This window comes from Mustela lutreola, chromosome 4 (assembly GCF_030435805.1).
Source record: "Mustela lutreola isolate mMusLut2 chromosome 4, mMusLut2.pri, whole genome shotgun sequence".
NCBI classification, from domain to species: domain Eukaryota; kingdom Metazoa; phylum Chordata; class Mammalia; order Carnivora; family Mustelidae; genus Mustela; species Mustela lutreola.
The window spans coordinates 9747780-9772874 of record NC_081293.1 but is presented as its reverse complement, the minus strand read 5'-3'; the positions used below and the strand labels follow the sequence as shown (position 1 = coordinate 9772874).

Below are 25095 nucleotides of genomic sequence, written 5' to 3'. Positions count from 1 at the left end.
GTAATGCCTTCAACAGAGCCCAGGTGGCCGTGCTCTGACTAAACATTGGATTGGAACACCTCCACATCATCCGATAGAGAAAATACTACGGACCAGAGGAAATGTGACATCAGGTACCATATTCAAACCTTCACAGCCACATATCACATTAACAATACTTAAAAGGAACAACATGGACTGAAGATTTTTCAGACAATTTATGTCTTATACCTAATTTCCCCCAAAGAAATGAACTATAGAAGAGTCATGTTCTAATAACCAGAAGTTGGAACACCGTATCTGTTTTACAAATGGGATACGGCCTTACGTGTAGTCCATGTGACTGGGTTTGAATTATCTCAAAAGTATAAAAAGTGCTAAGAAAGTATTATCTTGGTTGGGGACCAGCCATGCCTAGCACCTGTTTTAAAAGAACCAGTGAAATAGAAAGAGAGAGAGAAAATCCATTCTTTTCTTTTTCAGAAGTTGGTTATTTAGAATTACAATCTCACTCGTTCCTACCGACACCGTCACACATGACCTTTGCAGTTAAGATCAGGAAAAGAACGTGTCAATCCAGCATCCCCATTTATACCTACGATTCCATTCGGGGCGGCAGCCAATAGAAATACTCACTTATCTCTTGGGAACTCCCACTTTGGATCTTCTGGCAATTCATACTCGGAGACCCCTGCCAGCATGGGGGTGTCTGCCGTCGAGGACAGGCGTGTGGTTATCCTCACCAGTGGGGTGTTGGAGTTCATGGAGGAGCTGGACTCGGCAGAAACCTGGATACAAAATGCAAAGCCCCAGATGTAATCCTGGCTCTACCTGGGAGGCCTGGCAGCCGGCCAGAGCCCAGCCAGATGTTCAATCCGTAGAAAGGAAGACAAGTGGGAGCACTGGCTAAAGTCAAGAATTTAAGCCCCAAACCACTGGATTCCAGCTCCTCTGTGCTCCCATCTCTGCAGTACCAGATTTCACCCACATCCGAGGTTCCTAAGACCAGATTTGCAAACATTTTTAGATGGTACCTGAGCAACATCTAAGTCAGCTTTCTGACCTAATTCCTCCAAATAAGCACCTGAGCACAGGGCAACCACCCCACGGGCTTCGCAATTGCCTTTTGGTCTAGATCTGTCCCAGAGCCCCGCACGATCAGTCTCCCTGCGGACCAGCTCAGACCATGAATCAATTCTCTGCCTATGCAACTCCACGGAACCGTCTTAGAAAATCCGCTCTTCGATATTTCATCTGCCTTTTGGAAAGAAAAGCCGGATGTCTCCAGGAGCTAGCTCTAGGATTTGAAGGTGAAGGGCGTTCTATTCGCTCCCAGTGCCATAATGCCAGGAAACCTGAAGCCCAGGCCCTGGGGCCGTTCTCTGCTGACGCCGACCATTCGGTGAAAATCAAGATTCTTGTCAACTTCGCTTTCAGAAATGAGTGGATTGAACACAAGGGATGAAGAGTCAAAGAGAAAAAAACTACGTCCTCGATTCATAATCACATGGCAAAGCTCCTCTCCCACCTGAGGTAGGCAAGGGTTTCCCCGAGTTTTGTCATTCACCATCATCCTTTTCGGGCTGCGTCTGATTAAAGGGTTACTTCTTAAACATAGCGTCCTCCCTGTGCTGGTTTCTGTAAAGGAAAACATGTGCAGAGCCCACCTGAAGACCAGTTTTGACAGTTACTGAACTGTCCTGATACAATCGTGGGCTGCTTGACCACCACCTTATTCTAAACCATGAACGAGCCAACCCTGGGGTCAAGAAAGTCAGACCATGAGGTTTAACATGGTCCAACAAAGCAGCCCGCCGTCCCCCCCACCCAGTTCTATCCCCTGCACGACTGTCCAGGTCAACTGCACGCCTCAGCTGTGCCGAAGCGTAATTTTCAAATTAAGATGCCAAAGACGGAATGCAGGTGAGCAAACTTACTTGGGATGAGTGTTCACAAAGTAGAACCTGAACCATCCCCACTGGGAACCAGAAGATCTGTACTTCCTGGAGCACGTCCTATTTGGAAAACCTTTATTCTCTTCTTGGTAAGCCCAAACTGCCCTTAGTGCAGACAGAATCCCTAGAGACACCCAAGAATGGACTGGGAGAGGGAAATCATTTTTAGAAACAGGAAGTTGGTTTCAGTATTAAAATCAAGTTGCATGGGATTTTTAAGCCAGAATTTCTATTATCTTTTAAAATGTACAAGAGAACGGGCACCTGGGTGACTCAGTCGGTTGAGCATCAGACTCCTGATTTCAGCTCAGGTCACAATCCCAGGGCTGTGGGGTCGAGCCCCATGCTGGGTTCTCCACTCAGCACAGTCTGCTTGAGGATTCTCCCTCTCTCTCTGTCCCCCCACTCACTCTCCCTGTAAATATATTAATCTTTTTTTTTAAGACTTTATTTATTTATTTGACAGACAGAAAGCACAAGTAGGCAGAGAGGCAGGCAGAGAGAGAGGGGAAGCAGGCTCCCTGCTGAGCAGTGACCCCGATGCGGGGCTCGATCTCAGGACCCTGAGATCATGACCTGAGCCAAAGGCAGAGGCTTAACCCACTGAGCCACCCAGGCACCCCTAAATATATTAATCTTTAAAAAATAAAAATAAAACATACAAGAGAACATTTCTAACCCTTCTAAGCAATCTTTTGACAGGGGACTCCCTCCTAAATTTTACTATGCAGACAGTACAAACCGTGTTCTTGTGAGCGTGTAAATATTTTTCTTCTTTCAAAAGGAGTTGAAGAATCATTAATTTTGGAGTTGAGAGAACCCCATGAATAGACTGGGCTCCAAAAGGCTGCGACCTCACACCAAGTGTCCACACACTCGAACGGCAGAAGCAAGGAAGAAAGCACAGTCGTAACCGTGGCGACTCCCCCAGAATCCACCCCTGCCCCCCACTAATGCCGGGGCCGAGGCAACGACCCCACCCTGGCCGAACCGACAACCTGGAACACCCCTCCAGTGTGGGGGGCCCCACTCAGTGCACTACGCTGACTCAAGGCCATGTGCTATGGATACCAAGAGGCTGGGGTTTTCTGGAAAGTTCTTCCTCATGAAGAGGAAAAAAAATCACCATTTACTACAACGGGAACTTGTACTTAAAGGTCACAAGTAACGAATACCAACCACACTAGTAAGAGTCAGCCTCACGAGGAGATGATGCAGGCCTCACAAGGCCGCGGCCCAACCGTTTCGGCCATCATGACGCTCTCTGAAAGGCCAGCCAGGTAGACTGTTGCCACCGGCCCTGCAAGGATTTCCAGAATTCCACCACCGGTGCCTGGTGTGCCGGCATTGGTAGAGAGGAGGGGAAACCCAATGGGGAAATAACAGGGGGATGTGGTTCTGAGTGAAGAGGTCCTCCAGAATTTCTTCCCTTGTGGGTGTGAGAACACAGCATTACTTCCAAACGTTCAGGAAGGATATAGATTTCAGAGCGGCCCCCTTCAGAGAGAGACTCAAACAGCTGAGGGATGGGGCAGAACTTGTTCTACCTCAGAACTTTTAAGCCATTTGAATTTTATTACCTTGCCTATGTATTTCTCTGATGTTTTAGAAATAGCACTTTCTGTAACAAGAAAAACACGTTTGAAACACAATGACTTGATTTCCAACACGAGGTGGAAATGACGAGAACACTGCCCTTCTCCTTTCCCTGTGCTGGGTGCTGCAACGTCTCTGCACCCTCCCACATGAGCACCCCACTGACCAGCCCTGGCCAAGCAGCCCACCCTAGCTGGTCCCCTTCCCCTGCTAACTATCTACGACATGGGGGCCCAATCAGGTGGGGGCCATGTGCCAATTCCCATGCTGGCCAACTGTGAGAACCCATCCCAAACTAGACTCTCCTACCTATTAGAAGGAAACCAGGGAAGCTCCCACCCCACAGGGGCACCATGAAGTCACGCCCATAAGACATTTAGTGCTGAGCCTGGCGCTTGCTAAAAGCTCAGTTAATATTTGCCAAGACCACAGCAGTTTTTCCTAGCACCTTTGCAGAATCCTGAGCTGCCCAGATCTAAGGGAGCTTATGACCGGCACCTTCCTCTGGGGAACCCAGAAGATCTGGAGCCTTTGGTGGTTTCGAGTGGGAGATGTTAGTGTCCTGTGTGCCCTGTGAAGAACGAAACCCAGTGGCATTAAGGGCTGACTGCCTTACTGGCCTGGAAGATGAGACCCTCTGCTCACAGCCAGGGTGGGCTGGGGCTCCAGCAGGGAAAAAGCAAAACCAAGAAACAAAAGATCCGGGAGTCAGGGGTCGGTCCCAGAGCAGGAGAAAAGCTGGAGCATAAAAACATCCTCGTGACAAATACGGCTCAGAGGGGGCTTAAGAGCAGAAAAACCTAACGCTCCGTCAGACGCTGACTGCTCTGCGGCTCACCTATGACCCCAGAGCAACCTTCGCCCACAAACCCACAGCAAAAGTTCACATACGTAGGCATCTTCCTCCAAACAATCTCCACGAGGTTTTCCTGTGAAAGTTTTCAAAACGGAAACCCTTGGCAAACTTGGTTGTTATCGTGACTACTAAAAACCTGAAAATCGTGTTTACAAAAAGGATTACTTAGGAAAGTTCTGTCCAGATCAAGGGTGGAGGTTAAATTCAATGTATAAATCTGGAAAATACTTCTGTACAAAGCACCAAGCGGAGGGGAAAAGGGTAAGAAAATGCCAGCAATATGAGAAACTAGAATTTGGTCACTCTGTCCGTCGAGGTGTTATCTTAATTTTACCTCCATGCATTTTTACTAAGATTTGAAAATCCCCTCTGGGACTGTACCTATGGCTGGCTTTGTCCTCACTCCGTTTCTGCCGTGAGCGGACAAACTTCCGGGGCTTGGCGCACTCCCCCGCTGGCTTGTCAATGCTTCCACGAAACACAGCATCTCGCTGGCGCTTCTCTCCTTCCAAACACACCCCTCAAGTCATTCCCACTGCCCACCTGTGAATCTCCTAACGCAGCACTATTCAATTACAAACTGCTCTTTTTTTGCACAAAACCATGATCTCCCCTCATTGGATAGCCTATCTAATTTGAAAATATTCCATGGGTGGCAACCATTAAGTGACAGACAAGCCATAAATGGAAACACCCTAAAATAAACCTCCTTCGCCATCCTCAGTCCCCATAGGCATGTTCTAGCATGTTTCAGTCTGTACGCAACTCCCCACTTTCTGGAATCTCTTTAACACGTGCCATAAATCAGGCTTTTAACGAAATGTACCTTTTGTATATTTCTACAGTCTATAGGGGAGATTAAGAAAGGAAGTGATCCTTTTTTTTCTTTTTAAAGGGCCACCAAGAAATCGTGTTCTCTCTGAACACGAGATTAGACTAGATGAGAACCAAGGCAGGGGACCGCACAGAGAACCAGGCAGGCAGAAGCAAAGGAGGAAGGCGGGGGGGTGGGCAGTGACGAATGTGCACGCTAATTCCTGACTCTGAAGCTGTGGGTCCACTCCCTTTTGCAACTCCTAATGACTACAGCCGTCCACGGGCAGCCCCCGATACCTGCACTAGCACTGACAAGCGCACGAGGACACACTCTCCGGGCTGGCCTCCACCTTGATCATGCCGATTCCAGAGGAGTGAGAGCGGGCGAGCCAGGGGCTGGGCACGGCGTCCGAGCCCCAGCGCTGAAAGCAGGGTGAACCCCAGTCGAGGGACACGGGGAGATGCTGTGTGCCACCCACCTCCCCCACAACCAGAAAGTTCCCCCCTTTCCTCAAGCTTCAAAATGCATAAAGAACCTCGAAAAACTCCTGCTTACTGGGACAGGAACACAAGGAATTTCTTCTGAGCTACCCGAGGAAAAAGTATTTTTGACTCAAATAAAATAACAAACTGAAATGTCGGTCTTATAACAGTTAAGTCCAGGACCAATGAGTAAATGTCACGAAGGAAAAACTCAGAGAGGGATTTAAAAAAAGAGAGAGAGAGAAAGAAGGAAAAATAAGAACACCACTCCTCTTGTTCTAAACAGAGAACAATGATGGACTGAGCTGAGGGAGACGTTGTGTGTATGTGTATTGGGGGAGGGGCGAGGGTCAGGGCCAAGAAGATAACACTCGGACTCCACCATGAAGACACTCAGTGTTCCCTGTGTGGTAGAGGAGCTTGGGCAGATACAGCCTGAAAAGTGGCCTTGCAAGTAACTAGAAAGAACCCATCCTCAAGACATCTGATTACAGGCTCACCTGTCGCCAGGTAAAGGCATGCTTGGCATCCCTGTGGTATTTTCGCTGTCATCAACATATCTGCCAGCCTTTATGGGGTTTTCATTCCAGCTACAGCCCAATAACCCTCTTTTATCCAGATACCTGATAGGCATCTCCTTCCCCACCAAAGGGGCCGTGCTCATTGTCAAGAATCACACACCCATTTTAACACGTAAGAGTTGGTGAGGGGTGTCAACCTTCCCCCAAATGAATAATCAACACTCCCCCAAATCAATTAATCTCCCCGAGATCTGCTGGTTCCCCTCCCCCTCTCCAGGGCATGGCTATTTGCTCACCTTCCTCTGCTTCTCTTATTCTCCTTGACGCTGCTACAACCCAAGACAGCTACATCCTAAACGATGATGGCCAAATAACACTGGAAGGTGACAGGTCTTATCTTGCATGGAACCTGGGTTAGATCAAGCACTCAGAAAACTATGATAAATAAAGGAAGAAGAAGGAGAAGAAAAAGAGAAAAGCTAATGTTCCCTTTGGCTACATAGGGGCGAGTGCAGAAAGAATGACGAGCCAAAGTGCAGACAAAGCAAAAAGGCCAGTCAGCCAAAGAGCAGCGGAAATACAATGACTAGGGCTGAGTCAAGGAGATTTTAAGGGCAACTGGGTCTTTTATATTTAAGTAAAGAGAAGAGCACTGTCGCAGTGGCAGAAAAAGATGATGACATCATTACAGGCCAATGGTCTAGCTACACCAAATTGCAGGTTTCCTCCAGAAGGTAGCATTTTTCCCCTATTAGAAAAAAAATTAATAATAGAGATGGGAACACCACTCCCTTTTGCAACTCCCTGAGGTCAGGTTCTCAAGATGGTGGCTGGAAGAATGGCCCAGAGGTGACTGGAAAGGAGGAGGGAGGGAGAGGGGTGGCCATAGCCCCTGAAGGTCACTGAAGGCACCACCTGGCCGTGTTGAGAGTCACCTTCAGACTGGATTCTCCCAAAGTCAGGCAAGCGGCCCCATCATTGCTGCTCTGGAAGGCCCCAAGAATGATGGTGGTGTCATTTTAATAACAATAGCAATCTTGGTGGCAGGAGTCACCCAATGGGCACCTTTACTTCCCTTGCTCTTAACAGTCTGGGCAACCACCAGCACTTGACACACACTTCGAATGCCACGCTCAGCCTCTAAGAAGAATAAAGAGCTGCTTGATTCATGGCTCCAGAGAAGTCAACAGGGACCCATTCAGCCAGGAGTGTGGAGCCGGGTTGGGAACAGCCAGAGCCATGCCAAAGCTGCGGCTGGCCGACCGGTTCCTAATCCGTGCTAATGCCTGCCCCAGAAAATGTCATCGTCACCTGAAGTCCCGGGGGGGTGGGAGGGGGTGGCGGCAGGGGCCGGGCTGGGATTCACCCAGAGTTTCTCAGAGTGCATTTCAGAATCACCTAAGGATCCACTTAAAATACAGATTCCTGGCCCCAGTCTACATCTGCTGGATGACACGCCTCTGGGGTGAAGACCAGGGAATCTGCAATTTTAACAGAGGCCCCCGTACATTCCACTAACGCACACGCTGCCACAGAGCCATGCGTTAGGCATTTCACTTGCTGCCGCCAAAGAAATTCCTTGATCGGAACAAAGTTCCCAATATTGACTTGTAAACCCTTGTCATTCACATCTGCCTTTCCCCTTGCATGTTCAGGAACACAGAGGAAGGAGTCAAAGCACATCCTGTCCCACTCAGCTTTGCAGCTGTGGGTTACAGCAGAGGCAGCAGAGGCTCTATCTTGCCCTGCCTCTCCACAGCAAGACAACACCCATCAGGAGGGACACACGAGTGAAAAGTAACCACCAAAGGCCAGACACAGGGTTAAGAACAATCTGTTGCTCATTCAGTATAAAAATCTTTCTACCACCAAATCCACAGCCGCACTTGCGAACGATTAACAATAACACATAATATATGTGTACACGTCTATTTTAAGAATCAGAGAGGTCGAGCCAAAACCCAGTTACTAGAGACATCATAGTCTGGTTTAAATCAAGCAGTAGTTCAGTTTCATCTCCAGGGCGTAAGTTTCTGACCTTGATTAAAAAAAATAATAATAAGTCAAAGAGAACTAGAGTCCCTCCCTTTCCAACTAGTGGCATAAGCCTGTCTCAAAAACAGCATTAGATCACAGGGGACAAAAGAGGCCTATGATTCCAAAAGACGGTTACACTTGAGCCTCGAACACACAAGGGCATGGCCTCCCTGTGTTATTTCCAGTCCTGCCAGTTAGCTCCCAGAGTCTCACACCGACCCACTTTCTTGCCCTTGGAACTTGACCCAGCAGACCCCATTGCTGCACCAGAATTGGACTCTCTGAGCCCCAAACACTAATTGGAGAGCCACTGAGAGGCACGTGGCGCACTGAAGCTCGCAGAAGTAGATGATATCGTAGCCCAGAAAGAGAGCGGGGCGCTGGCTGGGGCGTGCAGGGAGGATTAAATTTCTTTAAACTCTTTATCTACTTTCTGTTACCTGTCTCCGCAGGGGAATCCGCTTCGTCAGCTTGTGCACGGCTGGCTGGCTGCCGAAGTCTGGCTTCTTGGTCGTGGTCTTCATTCGGCACAAGATGACCGTCACCACCATACAGGCAATTAGGAAGACCCCTATGCAGTAAATGGCTATCTCCAGGTAGTCTGGGGAAGCCGTGATCTCCTTCTCTCTTACAGGAGCTGGAGTGGACACCACAGGGGAGGAACAGATAAGCAGGCCACAGAGTTAGGACACGGGGTTGATGACGCATCCCGGACAGCTAAACGAAACACATGGTGATGACCATTCCCAACGACAGGCTTCCCATTGCCTCCGTGCTGCAGAATGGCACGGGCTATGGGCCTGCCCTGCACCGCTCCCAAATGAGGGTGAGTGACCAAGGCCTGCCCGATGGACCACCAGGGCCCGAGCAGCCACTATCTCTCGCTGCAACGGGCCTCTACAATCCAGTGATTGTCACAGACTGGCTGGCTCCAAGCCACGAAGGGCAGGCTACGGGGCCACATTCTGTCACACATGTGGACAGAATAGGACAGTTATCCACACTTGTTAAAAAAAAAAAAAGAAAGAAAGAAAGAAAGAAAGAAAAAGAAAAAAAGCTGTCTTCCGAGGGGATCTCTGATGCAAACCAAATTAAAAATTCCTAAATATAAACAACGCCCACTTTCGCATGTGACCAGATGGAACGTCCCCCTTATTTGGGTAAGTCCTTCCAAAGGAAGATGCGACAGGGTGACTTCCCCCCGATGAACACACTTCCATATGAAATGAAGTAAATATTCATCTAGTAGGCTGGTCCGGAAAGGTTTCCAATGTCTTACCACAGTCCAGCATATTATTTAACGGAACAAAGGAAAGCACTGAATTTAAAGACCGAATCGCCTTTGATACACAATCATTCCATCCGTACCATGGGATGTTTCTAATATCCCTTAATCAATTTCAATTACCATTTAAGATTTGTGTTTTCTGGTTAGATTGAGGTCACTACAACTTTTCTCTCAAAGAAAAAATAGAAACGGTATGACGTGTGCATATCCATGGAATTACTTAAGGTAACACGTTCTTAGATCGACTTAAAATACTATCTGCTCCCTCCTCCGTCCTCAGTGGTCATGGAGCTACAAGCAGTGTATTTCCAAACGGTATTTTTCTCGGACTGCATCCTTAGTTAATGTGCTAGTACTGTCAGGCAAATCGTTAAGAAGGGCCAATTAGGCCCCTGTAGAATGCAGTACTACAAGTAAAAGCAAGCTCAAAGTAAAAGGCATCTCATTGTTTCAAAGCAAATATTCACAGAGCAGACTCAAAACAAAAGGCAAAATGGATGCAATGGTATTATTTAAAGCTTATCCATTTTAATCAGAAAAAAATACTTGCAAGATAGTCAAAACTCCCAGCAGCACAGCACAAAATGAAATGATCAATTTCTTTTTACTAGATATAAAAACAAGCATGCAGGTAGGCACTTTACTCTAGAAATAAGGCATTAGGAACTGGAGTGGAACATCACGAGCTAGCAAACCAGTCTAGGCAGCTTCACAAAGGAAATGACAGAGACAGATGCATCAAAGTAGACCGTGGTTATCAGGAGAGGTTCAACTAGGACAGAGATGCTGGTCGAAGACCCAGACCACAGCAGCATGTAGCAACAGGGCTTCGCTGATGTTGATTTCTCCGAAGGGCGGAAATCACATCAAGCCCACGTCGGCGCGAGCATGCTTTGCAGGAAAAGCAAACGGAGGGTCCATTTCATTGCAACATGCAGCAAGCCACCGATTCCCAAGGTAGGTAACACACTGCTTCTGTACGTCCTACATGCCAGGGTGCTTCTCCCCAGGCACCCCAACGTACATCCCTCTAGTCACGTACCATTGAAAAGAGAGAGTGGAACCACGTGATCAAAGTACATATGGGATTTTAGTGAAATGGAATTTGAAATGAGAAAAAATTACTTTGAATTTTACAAAGTAATTGCCATGTCTTCTTTCAGAGAACTGCGGATGGGTGAATTTATACATTGACTCACTGAAAATGTTAAGATCCCTTTGGGTTTTAAGGATGAAATTTCACTTGATCATAAATGTGAGTGTGGGATCTCATTGTAAGTGAATTTCCAAAGGCAACATTCTTATCCCCGGGGGATAATTTTCAACATTTTGCAAAATCTTTATGCCGGCATTAAAGGGGCTGTTTCTGAGAACAGAAGCTGTGTTAATTTTATAGCAATCAACCCAGAAAAGGGAAAAAACCATGGAGAGAAAGAGCAGTATGTACCTGGCAGAACGGTCAACCATGCAGAGTGAAAGGATATCCCAATAGAATTACCCGCCAAGCACGTATACTCCCCAGCATCCTCAAAAGTTACATTCCGGATATAGAGAACCTCAATCTCTTTGTCCGTGGTATTAACACCGGCGGCCTAGAAAACAGGGAGGCAAGAGAAAAGGCTAGACAACACAGGGATGACCGTGGAGGGGGCCGTGGAACCATGAGGCATTGCACCAGGGGGCTCCGGCAGGTGCTGGCCAGCAGAAGATTCCGATCGCAGCCCATCCACAAAGCCCACAACCGAGAGACACTGAGCGACACTGAGCAGCTCGCCGCCACAGGCCCGTCACCACACCGGCTTCACCACCTAGACATGCATGCAATCAGACGCATGGAAAAATCAACCCACAGAGATCCCTTCTCTTGGCCTTTGCTTTGGATTGAGGGATGGTTTTCCAAAAGTATGAACACCCCAAAAGTCCCAGCTGGGTTCTGGTCCTGTTGGCTGCAGACTCCCACCTTGAGGAAGGGATGGTGCGGTCTTAAATTTATTGCAGTAGGGAGCAAAACCCTGGAGACGCGCCCAAGTGGACACCTGGCACGTCCTTCCAGCCCTGGGGGCACTAATCAGGGTGGGCTATTGTGTCTGATTTTCACGTGTCACCACTTTGACTCACGTTGGGTAAAAAAAAAAAAAAACAGAAGAAAGTACAATCTTGGTAGCAAAGACACTGCAGGGTTTTTTTTTTTCCTTCAATATAGACATTTGAGTGTGAGTTGTGACAAACCGAGAAGGGCAGCGGCTGCCTTCAACAGCGTCCACACCCATGAGGTGGATTATGCTCCCAATTGGGACAGCAAGGTCAAGGACGGGTCTCTTAAGCACCCATTACGGGTAACCAAGGGAGTGATATTCTGTTGGAAAAATTATTGCGTGCCAACACTTCTCTACCAATTTGGGGCAGAAGGAGGTAGGAATTCTGCTGATACGCCAATGTCCCAAATTCAACAGGCATGCCTGCGTGTGTTTAAAATGCTGACGGTGGACAGTCATGATGGGGAATGTGCAGCCCGGACAAGACAAGCCAGAAGGAACGACTTCAAATCTGGGTTGGGGGAGGGGGTGGAGGGCGGTCTTTAGAAGAGAGGAGAGCAAGCACTTTGAGCATCGTGGGCATTTTTCCATGGCTGCTGGCATCCTACCAGCTGCATCACCGAAGAAAGATGATTATGAATATACCAAGGCCACAGAGTCATCCTAGAAGCTGCCTGCAGTTTCCCAAAGCACCAAGTCTTTTCAGCTTCTACATCCAGACTTCTTTTAAAAACAAAAAACAAAAAACAAAAAAAAACACAAAACATTGTTACCTTGCTGTTTTGGCAGGACAGTGAGCCAGGCGGACTGGTTGGCCTGCCCTATATAATTGGAGACCTTACATATATACTCCCCAGCATCCGCCTCCGTCACATTGAACAGAGCCAGCACTTCTGCATTGGAACTATTAATCCCCGAGTGCTGGAACAGACACAGGAGAACAATATAACGGCCAACCAGGAAGGACTTTGTGCTGTCTATGGTCCCACCACCAATACACCACCAAAACAACTCGCACAGAAAACAACTTCCATGAGGTCTAAGCGGCTGCCTTAACGAGCTGAGTCGTGGGCTTCGACTGTGGAGAGGGAGGGAGGGACGTGTGATCAAGACCAAGCAGAACCGACCCGCGGCTCCCCGGGCTGCTCAGCTTCTTCCAGCTCTTTTGATCACTGGGATTCTCAGCTGGGGAGAGTAGCTCACCGGTTGAGAGTTCTGAGTGGGGCTACCTATGGTTCTACGGGAAGACTGTCCTTTTCTAAGGACAATCTCTTTGAGCACCTACATGCAGGAGACGTGGTAGGTGGTGGCTAAGAAAAGGCTGTAGACTTAGCTGCCGCCTGCCATCACCGCCCTGGAGAACAAGACAGACCTAAACATTAAAGAGGCTGATGCTGGTTTCACTGGGGACTTTCAAGGAGCCAAATGCGAAAGGCAAGGAGAAAGTTTCCTTGTTCAACATTTCACTGGTGCAAAACCATTTTCTAAAGTTGACTGTCGGGGCAAGTGGGTGGCTCAGTGGGTTAAAGCCTCTACCTTCGGCTCAGGTCATGATTCCAGGGTCCTGGGATCGAGCCCCACATCGGGCTCTCTGCTCAGCAGGAAGCCTGCTTCTCCCTCTCTCTCTCTCTCTCTCTCTCTCTCTCTCTGCCTGCCTCTCTGCCTACTTGTGATCTCTGTCTGTCAAGTAAATAAATAAAATCTTTAAAAAAATAAAAATAAAAATAAAGTTTATTGTCTAAGCCGCAGGTGAACGAGCTTCCAAGGCTAAAAGCCCTTTTCTGAAAATAAAACGTGAATTGCTTTGGACAGATGGCTATGCCAATTCGATCCTCATGTCATACTAAGAGACGGAGACATCAGCATCACGGTAAGTGCTGGTACCTCGCCTCGAGTTTACAGAGCTCTCTCAACGCACACCATCCCGTGGACTCTGCTAGAGGCAGCGGCATTGCGACCCCCACTTTTATGGACATGCAGCTAAGCCTCAATGCCCCGTCGGAGATCTCGGGGCTGATAAATAGCTGAATTATTCCAGCTCCCACTCGAATAGCCCTTCCTCCCCACCCCACCCTGCCCCCAGTTCCCTTCTGCAATTTTACTAGCGAGTCTAATAATCTGCTAATCCCCTAACACACTCTCCCCTGGCTGGTCAAATGGGAGACTGGTCCTCTCCCAGATCCAACAGGAAATCGGAGAAACTGCCCCCGACGTCCACGACGGAGACCCCCGCGGGTCCCTTGAGATCCAGAAAGTCCTCACCTTCAGCACCTTGAGGTAAGGCAGCCCATCGGGCCCGTATTTGCTGCCGTTCTTTTCTACGTGTTTGATCCACTGAATGTGGGGCTGCGCGTCGCTGTACACTTTGCAGACGAACTCGACGTCACCTCCCACCACGGTGGAGGCGTTGGCCGGCAGTCCAGCTTGGAGGATGGGCCGGTGTGGCGATCGCTCTGGGGAGCGGGGAGGGAGACGAATAAATAAGTTGTGTTGTCCAGAAGGTAGGTGTTCGTGAACACAAGCCTAAGAGGCCTCAAGTCTGCTGGCTGACTCCTTTGAAATATCACCGCGGCCCAATGTATAACAAAACCGACTTCAAAGGAGACTGCTAGAGCGCGACCCTTGTAAAAAGAATACTTACTTAGAAAACACACAGAAGATCTTCTGATATGTCAAGGTATGGGTTGTCTGTGGCCGCTCACCAAACAAGGGGAAAGGTTTTACTTTGACAATGGGAAAAAACAGCAGGGGGACGGGGACCTCTTCACTTGTCCCCCTTGGGATAATAGTGGAGACTCACTTTGACCATAAGATTAAGGTCACGGGCAAGGGACAAGCCCAAGGTCACCTAGAACACCAAAATGGCTCCTGGACTCAGTGTCTCCCAAAACATCACTAAGGTGCTCTGAGAAGACCTCCGTTTCTTGTTTGGAAAGAGAAACCAAAAGCACGAATTCAAGGTGATAAACAGACTGGATGAACAATGGGTTTCATCTCTTGACTGTGGACTTCACCCCTTTTAGTCCCCATTCACCCCTTCATTTTCTCGATATATACTGAGTGTTACCGTCTGCTCAATGCTAGGTGCACAAGGAGACGTTCCTCATTCAGATGTGGCACCAAAAGAAACACAGACAGACCCCAGTCCCCCAATCCTGGTGACGTTCTAGGCCACGTTTAAGGAAGCCCCACAGAGGGCATGGTAGCCATCACTTCCCACCCTCACGTGCCTTGCCGAAGCAAAAAGTTCTGCAAAAGTCCTTCTCCGGTTTCAAGGGGATCTCTAGAGAAATCCTGTAGTTCAAGGTCCATGAGAAACTGCACACAAGTGTCCTTAAGAAACTGGTAACCGAGCAGCCCACTGCGTGATCCCGTCCACAAAAGCTCTAGAATCACAAGCCGACGGCCAGCTTCCTACAAGGCAGTTTGGTCAAGGGCGGCACATACCCAATCGCCCGTCCAGCCGTCCACACACACATCGTCCCACCCCACCTTACCTGCACGTAAGCCTATCTTACCTTACCTGCAAGCCAGCCTACCTGTCTCCCCGCACTGCAGAGGCCTCTGCCTTCACCCCCGGCTTAAGAAATGGCCGCGGGAAGGAAGAGATCCCAGCCAACCCAACACACCAAAGATGCCTCCACCCTGTACCTGAGTGTCCCCGTGTGCTGGACTGGAAACAGCAAATTACAATGATAGATATTGAAACCCTTCTATATTTGGGCCTTAAAATAGTATTTGGTGGAATTTGTTGGACACAAACCAAACCACATGTAAATTGATTTTACTGCACAAGCCTGTTGGTCTTTAAAAACTTTTTTAAAAAAGGAAAAGAAAAGAAAGAAATGCTAGTGGGTTACTCTTAGCACATTTCATTCCAGTATCTCCCATCACTTCAGAGACATCTACACTTTCAGATTAAAAAGATAAGGATTTCAGAGCCTCCAAAAAAGTCATTCATTTGCGGGACATTACCCTGGAGGCTGAACAAAGAACCCAGAAAGCCTACTTTTGTGGGCAGAAAATCTCAAAGCTATGATATTTTCACGACCATGGATGACCAGAAACATGACCGGAAGCCTCACCCTTTGGCGGACATGCCATCTCTGCAATGGGCCACGGCAAGCCTCCCGGTCATGTGGCACCCGGCTTGGAGCCGGCAGGGGCAAGGTTGGTTTAATCCCAGCGAGCCCCAGCCACAAGAGGAGAACAGAGTCAAGTGTATACACACACACACACACACACACACACACACACACTCTGTCCTCACCAGGCCTCCTCCCAGGACGCCTCGTGAGAGGGGAATCTGTCCTCTGGGCTAGACACTGCCAGCCAAGCTCACAAAACCCCCTCCTTCACACATACCTCATATTGAGGTAGTTTGCCCTTTCCCGCAGAGAAGTGCATTTTAGGTACCCTTTCGTTCCCTGGCTCAGTTTTCCAGTTTTGTGTGCCCGTGTTTGTGTGTTTCGAGATAAATATTTACAATGGACCTAAATATTTATTCTTAGAAACAAAGGCCCTATAAAACCTTAAATGTCATAAGCCAGATCAACTGAATTTCAAACCAAGTTCTCCTTCTTAAACATACTTGTTTCCAATAAATCGTTTCACAAGCAAACACTGTGCTTGTAATACCAAATGACGATGTCCTGGGAACAATGAGTGCTTTCATAAGGCCGGCATCTCTGGCCTGCGCCAGCCTTCAGCAGGGAATGCAGTCCCTGGGACAGCACTGGCAGGGCCCACGCAGAGCCGCAGCCTTGTTCACTTGTGGTCAGCGCGCTGCCTTGTTCCACTTATTAAGTTATTCCATTGCTATCCGGACTATTTCCACCGGGGGGGGGGGGGGGGGGGGGTCCTCGCAATGGTTTAATGTTATTGCGTTTGCAAATTACAGGGCACCCAAAGTTGCCGCTTGCAGTCCTGAATGTATCCTTTCACATTTTCTCACCTTATACAAAATAACCTCTCAAGCAGCCCGGCTTCCCTCCGCCCTTTCTCACTTTTGGTACAGAAACTGCAAGTCGGGATCGCTCTGTAATCGAAACCTTACACCGTCTTCCAAAACTTATTACAGCTGCCTTCGGTATAAAATGAAACCTTAGAGAATGTTATTTAAAATGTTTTTAAAAAGTCAGTAGGCCTCATGTTTCGTTTCTCCACATCAGGCTTTGATTTCCTTTGCAACCTTATTCTCTGCCCTTAAACAAGTCTGAGACCAGGCCCCAAACATCTTGGAAGAGGTCCCAGGATGCCAGGATCTGCAGAGGGCTGTGCCTCTTCTCAAAACCTTCAGCGATCACTCTTTTCTGGTGTCTGTTAGACCCGAAAGAGCAGTGATCAGCAGCAAGGGGATGACAGAAGTTCCAGCTTCTGAAACACGGCAGGGGGGGGGGGGGAGAGCAGGGTGCGGGCAGTAGCTCCTGCAGAGAGGGGACTTCCATGGCCAGCGCCCCGGAACAGGGCAGTGATGGTGGGCACAAAAACCATCCCCCCACAAAGGTTAACATGCTCTCCCCAGAACCTCACAAGGCCCCGGGCACAGCAAACCCCTCAGGTTTCCAACGCCTGGGGCAACAGGCTGATACGAAAAGAAGAAGTCAATGAATTCTCTCTGGGTTGCACACTAACACTCAGAGCTGGTCCATCTCTCTATGGGATAACAAAAAATGACAGCCTCTACCAGGAAGGTTTGACGGTTTTAGGCAAGGTTCTCTTACTGCGTGTTTAACTCTCAGATCTTACAGAAAAGAGACTTTTCTCTTTCCAGGGGCAGTGACATAAATAGAAGGAAAAACAGAAAGGCTGATGAGCAGCTCAACCCCTGCGTCCTTCCTGGGATTTTTAAAAGATACATCCTGAGTGCAGTGGGTGGCACGTGGACAGGGTGCGGACCCGAACCCGGTCGTGCACCTTTAAAGGAGCGGCTCTCGGGCCCCTGTGCGAATTCCAGCTTGAGACAGAAGGGAACGAAGCCCAGGGTGTGCGGCTGCTGCCGGTGGGGAAATTGGCTGCCCGGCTGGAATGAGGCTCCGCCAAACCGATGCGTAGTAAACACAGACTGAAGTGCTTTAAAAAATACGTTCTCTCCCCCATGGGTTCACTCGCTCTCACTCCCTTTGGTCAGGAGCTCCAAGCCAGTCCATGCTCCCCAAGTGGAAGGCCCAGCTGCTCCGAGTCTGAATTTCGAGACTGACCCTCTCGGGTCCTGCTCTGACACTGGGGGCCACAACCAGAAAAAGCAGGCGGAAAACAGCCTGCTTCGTTCCAAGAGGTAATTATTGAGAAGGAGAAAATACCTGAGTGACAAAGAATAAATCTTTGTTAATTGACCACTGAAACTTTATAACATGCCAGTCCTCCTCTGGACATAATAATATGCTTGGCTCATAAGAGATCTACAACTTCAGCTCTGACATAGCAAAGGCCATAAAAAATGTCCACAGAGCAGACAGGCCTCATGCCTACAGGCTCAGTAAACACGCATCCCGGGGATCAGAAGGAGACCAGGTTCTTAAATTACACCTATAAATTAATCAAGCCCAGAGTTGCAGGTTTCCCAGCACACACTAGTCTCCTGAGTATTTCTCCCCCAAAAGTTCAGCAGCGCTTGTCACAAAGAACCATTTCAAATCTGTTCTCTGGGCAGCAAAACACCCAGAGACTCGAATCACGCCAAGTGGCCAGTATTGATCTGGAATCAGCAGGTCTCCTGCTCTGGGGCACCCATTCACGTAAGGAGCATAGAGAACCTTGCCTGCTCTGTCCTTAAATTGAAATCAAAATTTAATTACCCTTCCTCTAAAATGGTAGTTTCTTAGCAACTCCAAGGTGCTGAATAGGGAAAGAACGTTCTACGCGATTTGGAGGACAAGTGAAAACAATGGAGAATTCTTTCTCTAAAGCCTAACCTCGAATGATTTTCTAAAGAGCAGGTAGTAGTTGCTTTTGCTGCATAAAAGAACGCACTAACCCAGTTAGCAAGAGGCGATCAAAGCCCTCTGAAGTCCGAGGAGCCCAATAACCTGCCAGAGACCTCGCGCTAATTACAATTAGTAGAACGAGTTCATTGCCTTGTCAAGCCTCTACCTGACACACTCCACACACACGAGAGAGATCGAGTTGGGCTCTGAGTTTTGTTTTCCCTACGTTTTCTCCAGCCTCTAGGGATGGGCACAAAAGAAGGTCAGAACTAAAAAGGGTTCGTAGGACTGATCTCTTTTATTAAGAGTCTGAGTACCAAGACCGGGCATTCCGACTTGTCATCTTCTAGAAGAGACGGAGTTGGCCTGGGGTATTGAGCACCTGGAATAACTTTAAAAAAAGGAAAAATGCCTTTTTGTGGAAGGTCACTGGTGTGTTGCTCTGCCTCTCTGTCCCGAGCTAAGCTGAGCCTCATTGTCCCCCTGCCTGAACATCTGATCCTGAAAGCCTTGCAGAACTGGGCAGGGTGGGGGTCCAGCTTCCTCTAAAACATACACAATTTTCCTACAGAGAGAGCAAAAATGTCTGCAGACCAGGCCTGTCTGGGGAGAGCCACAGTGTCTTCCCTCCAGCGTCAAAGACCCTCAGTGACTTAGGGAGGCTGCACCATGTGAAATGCTAGAAGCAAAACACCACTAATTCCTTTGTGCTTGCTCGATGAGGTGGAGAACGAGGCGAAGTGCTGGCCGTGGTCAGGCGGCCTGGGAAGACCAAAACAGGTGGAGGCAAAGTGCCTTCCCTAATTAATGTCATCGACTGTATTATGTGGCTGGGGGCTGAGTGGCTTCTACCAGCTGGGTGTCAATTTAGGTCTTCTTGGGCAAATTACCAGAGCAGAGCTGTGTGTTATTCACACCCCCAAATGTTTACGATAACCTGAGCTCTGTGCCTTTAAAAGTTAAACCAGAACTGAAGACTCTTAGGTGACCACGAAGTTACGTCCAAGAGAGGGTCAAAAAGGCCTATCCTCTGGTTAAAGAGAGACGTGGCTTCGGGACGAAGCAAAGTTCTGGGCATAGATGGTGGTGATCGTTGCAGAACCGTGTAAATGTCTATTTCATGCCACTAAACTGCACATTCGAAATTGACCAAAATGGGACATTCTGTTATACATGCTTTGCCACCTTTTTCTTTTTTTTTTTTTTAAAGGAGACATGGCAAAGGTGACTCTATCTCAGAGCGAACAAGATCTATTTCTAGGGTCACGGAAAACCTGCCTTCTCAATTAGTTAAGTGTATTTACCTTGCCCAGTTTACTGAGAGCTTTTCTCTGTTCTGACACAAAGACTCCGCACAGGGGCCCTCCCTGTCTTGTGCTTGGTTTTCACGCTGATGTAAAACTCAGACGTCAGTCTCCACGCGCTCGCTCCAGTGGTGCTGGGGTAAACACAGCTGAGAGCGGTCACGCTGGGAGCCACGTCCCAGAGCCTCAGCACCCCGCTACTTGCCACAGGGGGTGCGACATCTCTCAGGAATGTAAGATTATCAGCTGGTGTCTTCATAGCTGGGTTCCCTCCATGGGAAGAACATGCTGGAGATGTTTTTCCAAAGTCCCAGAATGAAACAAACATACCTTCCTGCTGAACTCCAGATCAGAATGACTTCTCTCAAATGACCTGCAGAGAAGCTAAAAATCACATCACTGGGGAGTCCCCAGAGACAGCAGTACTCAAAACGGAGCTCTTTAGGTTGGAGATGTTTCACTGACATCAGTGAGCCCTGCTCTAGAAATCCAGCCCAGAAAAAGAGTCGCCCAGGCAGCCAACTACAGTGTGCACAAAGCTTGCCTCTTTTGAAATTGCCTAAACACCCACCCAGAGGGAAATGATTAAATAAGCTGAGATCCAGAAGAGCATAGGGGTCACGAATAAGAAGGAAATAGACAACACGTACCGATGTGGGAAGAAGTCTACGAAAATAATGTTCACAGGTTAATCAGCTTCCACCATGGAAAGGCCTTCGCCCTAGAGGAAGTCTAGAAAAATCGACCATGCCAAAAATCTTCGATGCTGTATTTTGCTCCTGGGGTGATTCAAGCAGAAGGAAAAGCTTTCAGCCCATCTGAGCAAACAAGAAATGCCTCCCTTTGGTGCAAACAACACGAGAAGTTAAATGATAAAACCTCATTTGTTTTCTTAGAGGCAAACTCAGAACTGAACACAGAACTGCTTCTCGATACCCCTTGCTGTCAGCGTCGCCTACAGAGAAGAGTCCCGAGAGTCACCCAGCTCACAAGAGGCCCCATTTCTCACTGTCTGAGCCGGCTGGGAAGCCTCAAGCCAGCCTGCAGACCAGCGCCACCCTCCCCCCGCAACACCACCGAACATTCACTGATGGTTTCACACCCAGAGTGGTTTTGTTTCTATTGGCCAAATGCGAAATGCAAAGGACGTCAGCCCCAGTCCTGAGTGCACACTGAACCCAATAAAATGAGGACTTTCTTGGGGTGCCTGGGTGGCTCAGTCAGTTACGTGTCTGCCTTTGGCTCGGGTTATGATCCCAGGGTCCTGGGGTCAAGCCCCGTGTTGGGCACCTTGCTCAGCAGGAGAGTCTGCTTCTCTCACTCCTCCTGCTCATGCTCTCTTTCTCTCTCTTACTCTCTCTCACTCTTTCAAATAAATAAAAGGGACTTTCTTTGTCAAAGAAAGTGCCACAGCCAAATGATCCTTCTAGAATAATATCCAACACCTGTCTTGCGAAATACCACTTTCCAGCTGACGTGACGGGAAACAGGTCCGGCACATAGTCAGATCTGTTAATTTGTATACTCCTTTGTGATGGAAAGGATTCCCAGAGGAATCCTCGTGAGAGAACCCTCTGAGGGGGAGGCTCTGGGAGAAAGAAAGAAAAAGTCGTTCTATCAAGATCCAGAAATCTCCATCCCTATCTATCATCATCTCACTGTGGCAGCTTTGGGGTCTTCTGTGCTGTGATGTGAGAAGTCCGACAGGATCTCTCAGTCAACTGGGTGCTACCCCCATTCTAAGGGCGGCATCACCCACAAAGGCATAAAGGCTCTGGTGAAGGTATCATTTGAAACGGGAAGAAAGCTCACAGCATTTCTGTATTGATGTTTTAATGACAGCTGACCTAATACTTCCCAACCAAGATCTTCTGGTTATAAAGGGGACTGACATCGGGCAACTCTGAAAAGCAGTCGCTTCAGAATTTGCCATGTTAAGAACCACAAACTCCAAATATAAAGTCCCAGGTCAGGGATGCCTGGGTGGCTCAGTAGGTGAAGCGCTTGCCTTTGGTTCAGGCCATGATTCCGTGGTCCTGGGACCAAGGCCCATGTCGGGTTCCCTGCTCGGTGTGGAGTCTGCTTCTCCCTCTCCCTCTGCCCCTCCCCCTCCCCCTGCTCATGTGCACTCTCTCTCTCTCTCTCTTGCTCTCTCAAATAAATAAATAAAAATCTTTAAAAAAGAAAAGAAAGTCATGCATTAAACTGCTTTTCCTCTATTTTTCCAGTTCAGCAAGCACTGACGGAGCCGTTATGAAGTTCTAGCCCATTCCTGGGCACTGCGATTGCCAGCAGTGCACTTAGATCCTCATGCCAAGACCACTCGCCCGCGTTGGGACAGCAGCAGCTTTCTCCCCACCCCCTGCCCCGACCTATCCCACCACCAGGTGTGGGGAAGAGACCGTCTTCGTACAAAAAGCCGTAAGACCGTAACTCATCTTTGACACTTCTACATCCTCTTTGCCCACACCATAGACTCAATGCCAAAGATGAGACAAGAGATCAGGTATTAGCCTAGCCTTCTCCCCAGCCACCTCGGCCAGGACCCCTGCCAGAATCGAAAGCAATCAATAAGGCTTCCTTCCTCAGCTGTGGGGCAGAGGGCAACCGATGGCTTGCAGAGAACACGGCAAGAACGCTGACGCTGCGAAGTCCTAATGTGCCCCATCCACACTGGCCTGTGCCTGCTCCAGCCTCAGGAGCCAGCACACGAGAGACCACCTGCCCACGGACCTGAAGGAGGGTCTTCTGGCTGGTCCTGGTCCTGCAGGAGAGCACCCATTTATGGGTCAGTACCTTTGGGGTGCCGGGGCTACCTACTGACTGGCTTTCACCCCCTGGAATCCCTGTTGTGAAACAGGTATAAAAATCCGCTCTGCAATAACCCAAAGCTCATTTAAACAGTAGCTCAAAGGGAAGTTTTGAAATCTCTGTCCTGGAGGAAAGAGGGCAGGCCACTCCTTTACCCAGGGTTGTGCCGAGTGCACGGGGATCAGCCTGGCCATCCAAGAAGAGCTGGGGGACCACCTCATTTGAGTAACGAAGCCTCAAGCACATGGTGCTATTATTTAGAAGCACCGACTCCCACCACCTCACCTCTCCCTGCATCCGGACAACGGGACAAGGTCACTGCCCCCCGCTTTACAGACGAGGGACTTGAGGCTCAGAGGTTCCGCGCCTTCCAAGGCCACAGCACTGCCCAAGCTGGAAATGGAACGTGAACCCCCCCACCACGTAATTCCCACACGAACCTCCAGAGTCGCTTCCAGAAGGCGTGGAGTCCCATGAGGGCGGACACAGTAGATCGGTTGGGAAGAAAATGGGGAAATGGCTCCAGGAGCCACAGCAGAGAGCAGCAGCAGGACTTCGCGTCCTACTCCACCCTGCCCACGCTCCAGGATCCTACGGTAACTACACAAGCCTACTTACGAAGGCACTGGCTGTGACCTATGACCGAGCGTGGCACCCCAACCCGCTGTCAACAAGGGACTTCCTATCTCCCCCCGGGCGGGATTTCACCACCGCAGAGCTGGCACGTGGGACCCACATCAGGGGAAACACACCGAGTCTTAAACCCAGACCAAGAAAAGGAAAGAATTAGCTGGCAGCAAGAAGATGAAGATGGAAAATCAGAGGAGGCCTGGCCAGGAAGCCTCTGGGTCAAGATGACTCCAGTTTAGACCTGCCAGGGGCTCTGTGAGGCTGAGGCTGGTGGACGCCAGGGAAATGCACAGGACAGCCACTGCTGCACGGGAGAGTCCAGCGTTCAAGGCGTTAAAATCTGTGGACGCACGGTTTCCTGTAGTTCAACGTTACCTACTACAACAGCCACCCCTCATCAGACAGAGAAACAAAAGATTTGTCTAGAAGCCCCAGGAGGATAGACATGAGGACAGAGAGGGCTCTTCCCTGAGGAGAACGATCAGGAACGATCCCAATTTTTGACAGTTTCAGTAAGAAACCAACCAGTTAATTAATGAGGCCACCACTTCTTCATTTACCTAAATAGTACTTTTTTCCAAGTCCCCCTTCTGCTCAGGGACCACACTGGAGGCTTTGTCTTCCCGGGACAGAGGCTACCTCAGGCAGTAAACAATTTACGCAATTTCTCCTTCTCCCACTGGGGATGGGTGCCAGGTGTCAACCCCGCAGCCAGGCTTATCGGTCTGTCAGTGCTGGAATAAAAGACGCTTCGTTCCTCCTGAACACACACCGGAGGGGGTGGGGGTGAGCGCCAGGACAGATTCCTTCGTGCTTTCGGGCTCCGACCCATCGTGTCCGGAGCCCACTTAGAGGAGATTTATGTCAAGGACTCGTCGACAGCACCCCTGCGCTCTGCCGCTGAGCAAGTCAGGGCTGGTGAGGAGCCTGAGCGACCCCCACCCAGCCAGAGGCATATGTGCCCGCTGACTGGCTCCCAACCACTGAGACCCCGTCTGGCGCCTACACCTCTTGTCCTGGGGGAAGACAAATCTCTAGAAAGTCAGATCGATAGAGGACAAGGCATGGCCGGCCCAGTAAATTCAGAGGCACTCCTTCCAACCTCCCCTGCACCCTGCCCTGCAAATACCCACCACCAGGTGAAAAGCTCAAACCTTATATCATGGTCTCTGGGATTCCCGAATTGGGACACCCAAAGGGAGAAAAAGCTCATAAATCAAAGCCAAAGGGTCTCTGCGAGTGAGGAGGACAAACTGGTCCATTAAACACTTTCTCTCTCTCTCTTTCTCTCCCTCTCTCTCTCTCACTTTGTTGTTTGGAACACAGGGTGGGGGTTTTCAGAGTTTTGCAGCGGTCCCTGCTGCTCCACACCACGGGACACCTAAAACCGAGACCTACATGTGCAGTGCTGGACAGAGCATTAATCGTGGTTTCCAGAACATCCAGATGGAGCCCCGGGCTCTGGAGGTTTTTTAAGTCCTTGGCAAATAAATCCCTTACCAGCCCCCAACACCCAAACCTGATGTTCCTCAACTATCAGTGTGTGAGGGGTGAGGGTGGAGGCCAGCCTCAGGAACCCGAGGCTCGCAAACACGCCACGATCCTCTTCTGTGACTGGGTCGGTCCTGGGACGGCCCTGACAACTGGATTAACCGAAGGGGTAAACCCAGCAGGACGCGAACGGCAGCCCCTGGCCCTTTCCATTGGTCCCATTATGGCATTCAGTTTATTTAATAAAACTTCTGATGGAGTCTAATAAAAGCTATTAAAAATGCCTTCTAGGGGCACCTGGGTAGCTCAGTCGGTCAAGCATTTGCCTTTGGGTCAGGTAATGACCCTGGGGACCTGGGACCGAAC

The 25095-nt window shown here is 49.2% G+C and overlaps 1 protein-coding gene across 16 annotated transcripts in view; it reads right to left on the bottom strand.

Annotated features, from left to right (window-relative positions):
• The window catches only part of FGFR2 (fibroblast growth factor receptor 2), a 102277-nt gene that overhangs the window by 22088 nt on the left and 55094 nt on the right, over nucleotides 1-25095 (bottom strand). For 5 of the 16 annotated variants that reach the window (XM_059173004.1, XM_059172998.1, XM_059173006.1 and 2 more), the window contains 4 exons: nucleotides 13830-14020; nucleotides 12341-12488; nucleotides 8678-8880; nucleotides 616-767 (listed from right to left, as the gene is read on the bottom strand). In XM_059173004.1, the coding sequence (XP_059028987.1) occupies nucleotides 616-767; nucleotides 8678-8880; nucleotides 12341-12488; nucleotides 13830-14020 (694 nt within the window). Of the gene's footprint in view, nucleotides 1-615; nucleotides 768-8677; nucleotides 8881-10978; nucleotides 11124-12340; nucleotides 12489-13829; nucleotides 14021-25095 lie in introns of all 16 variants that reach the window. The other 11 variants (XM_059173015.1, XM_059173000.1, XM_059173007.1 and 8 more) reach the window with 3 other exon arrangements.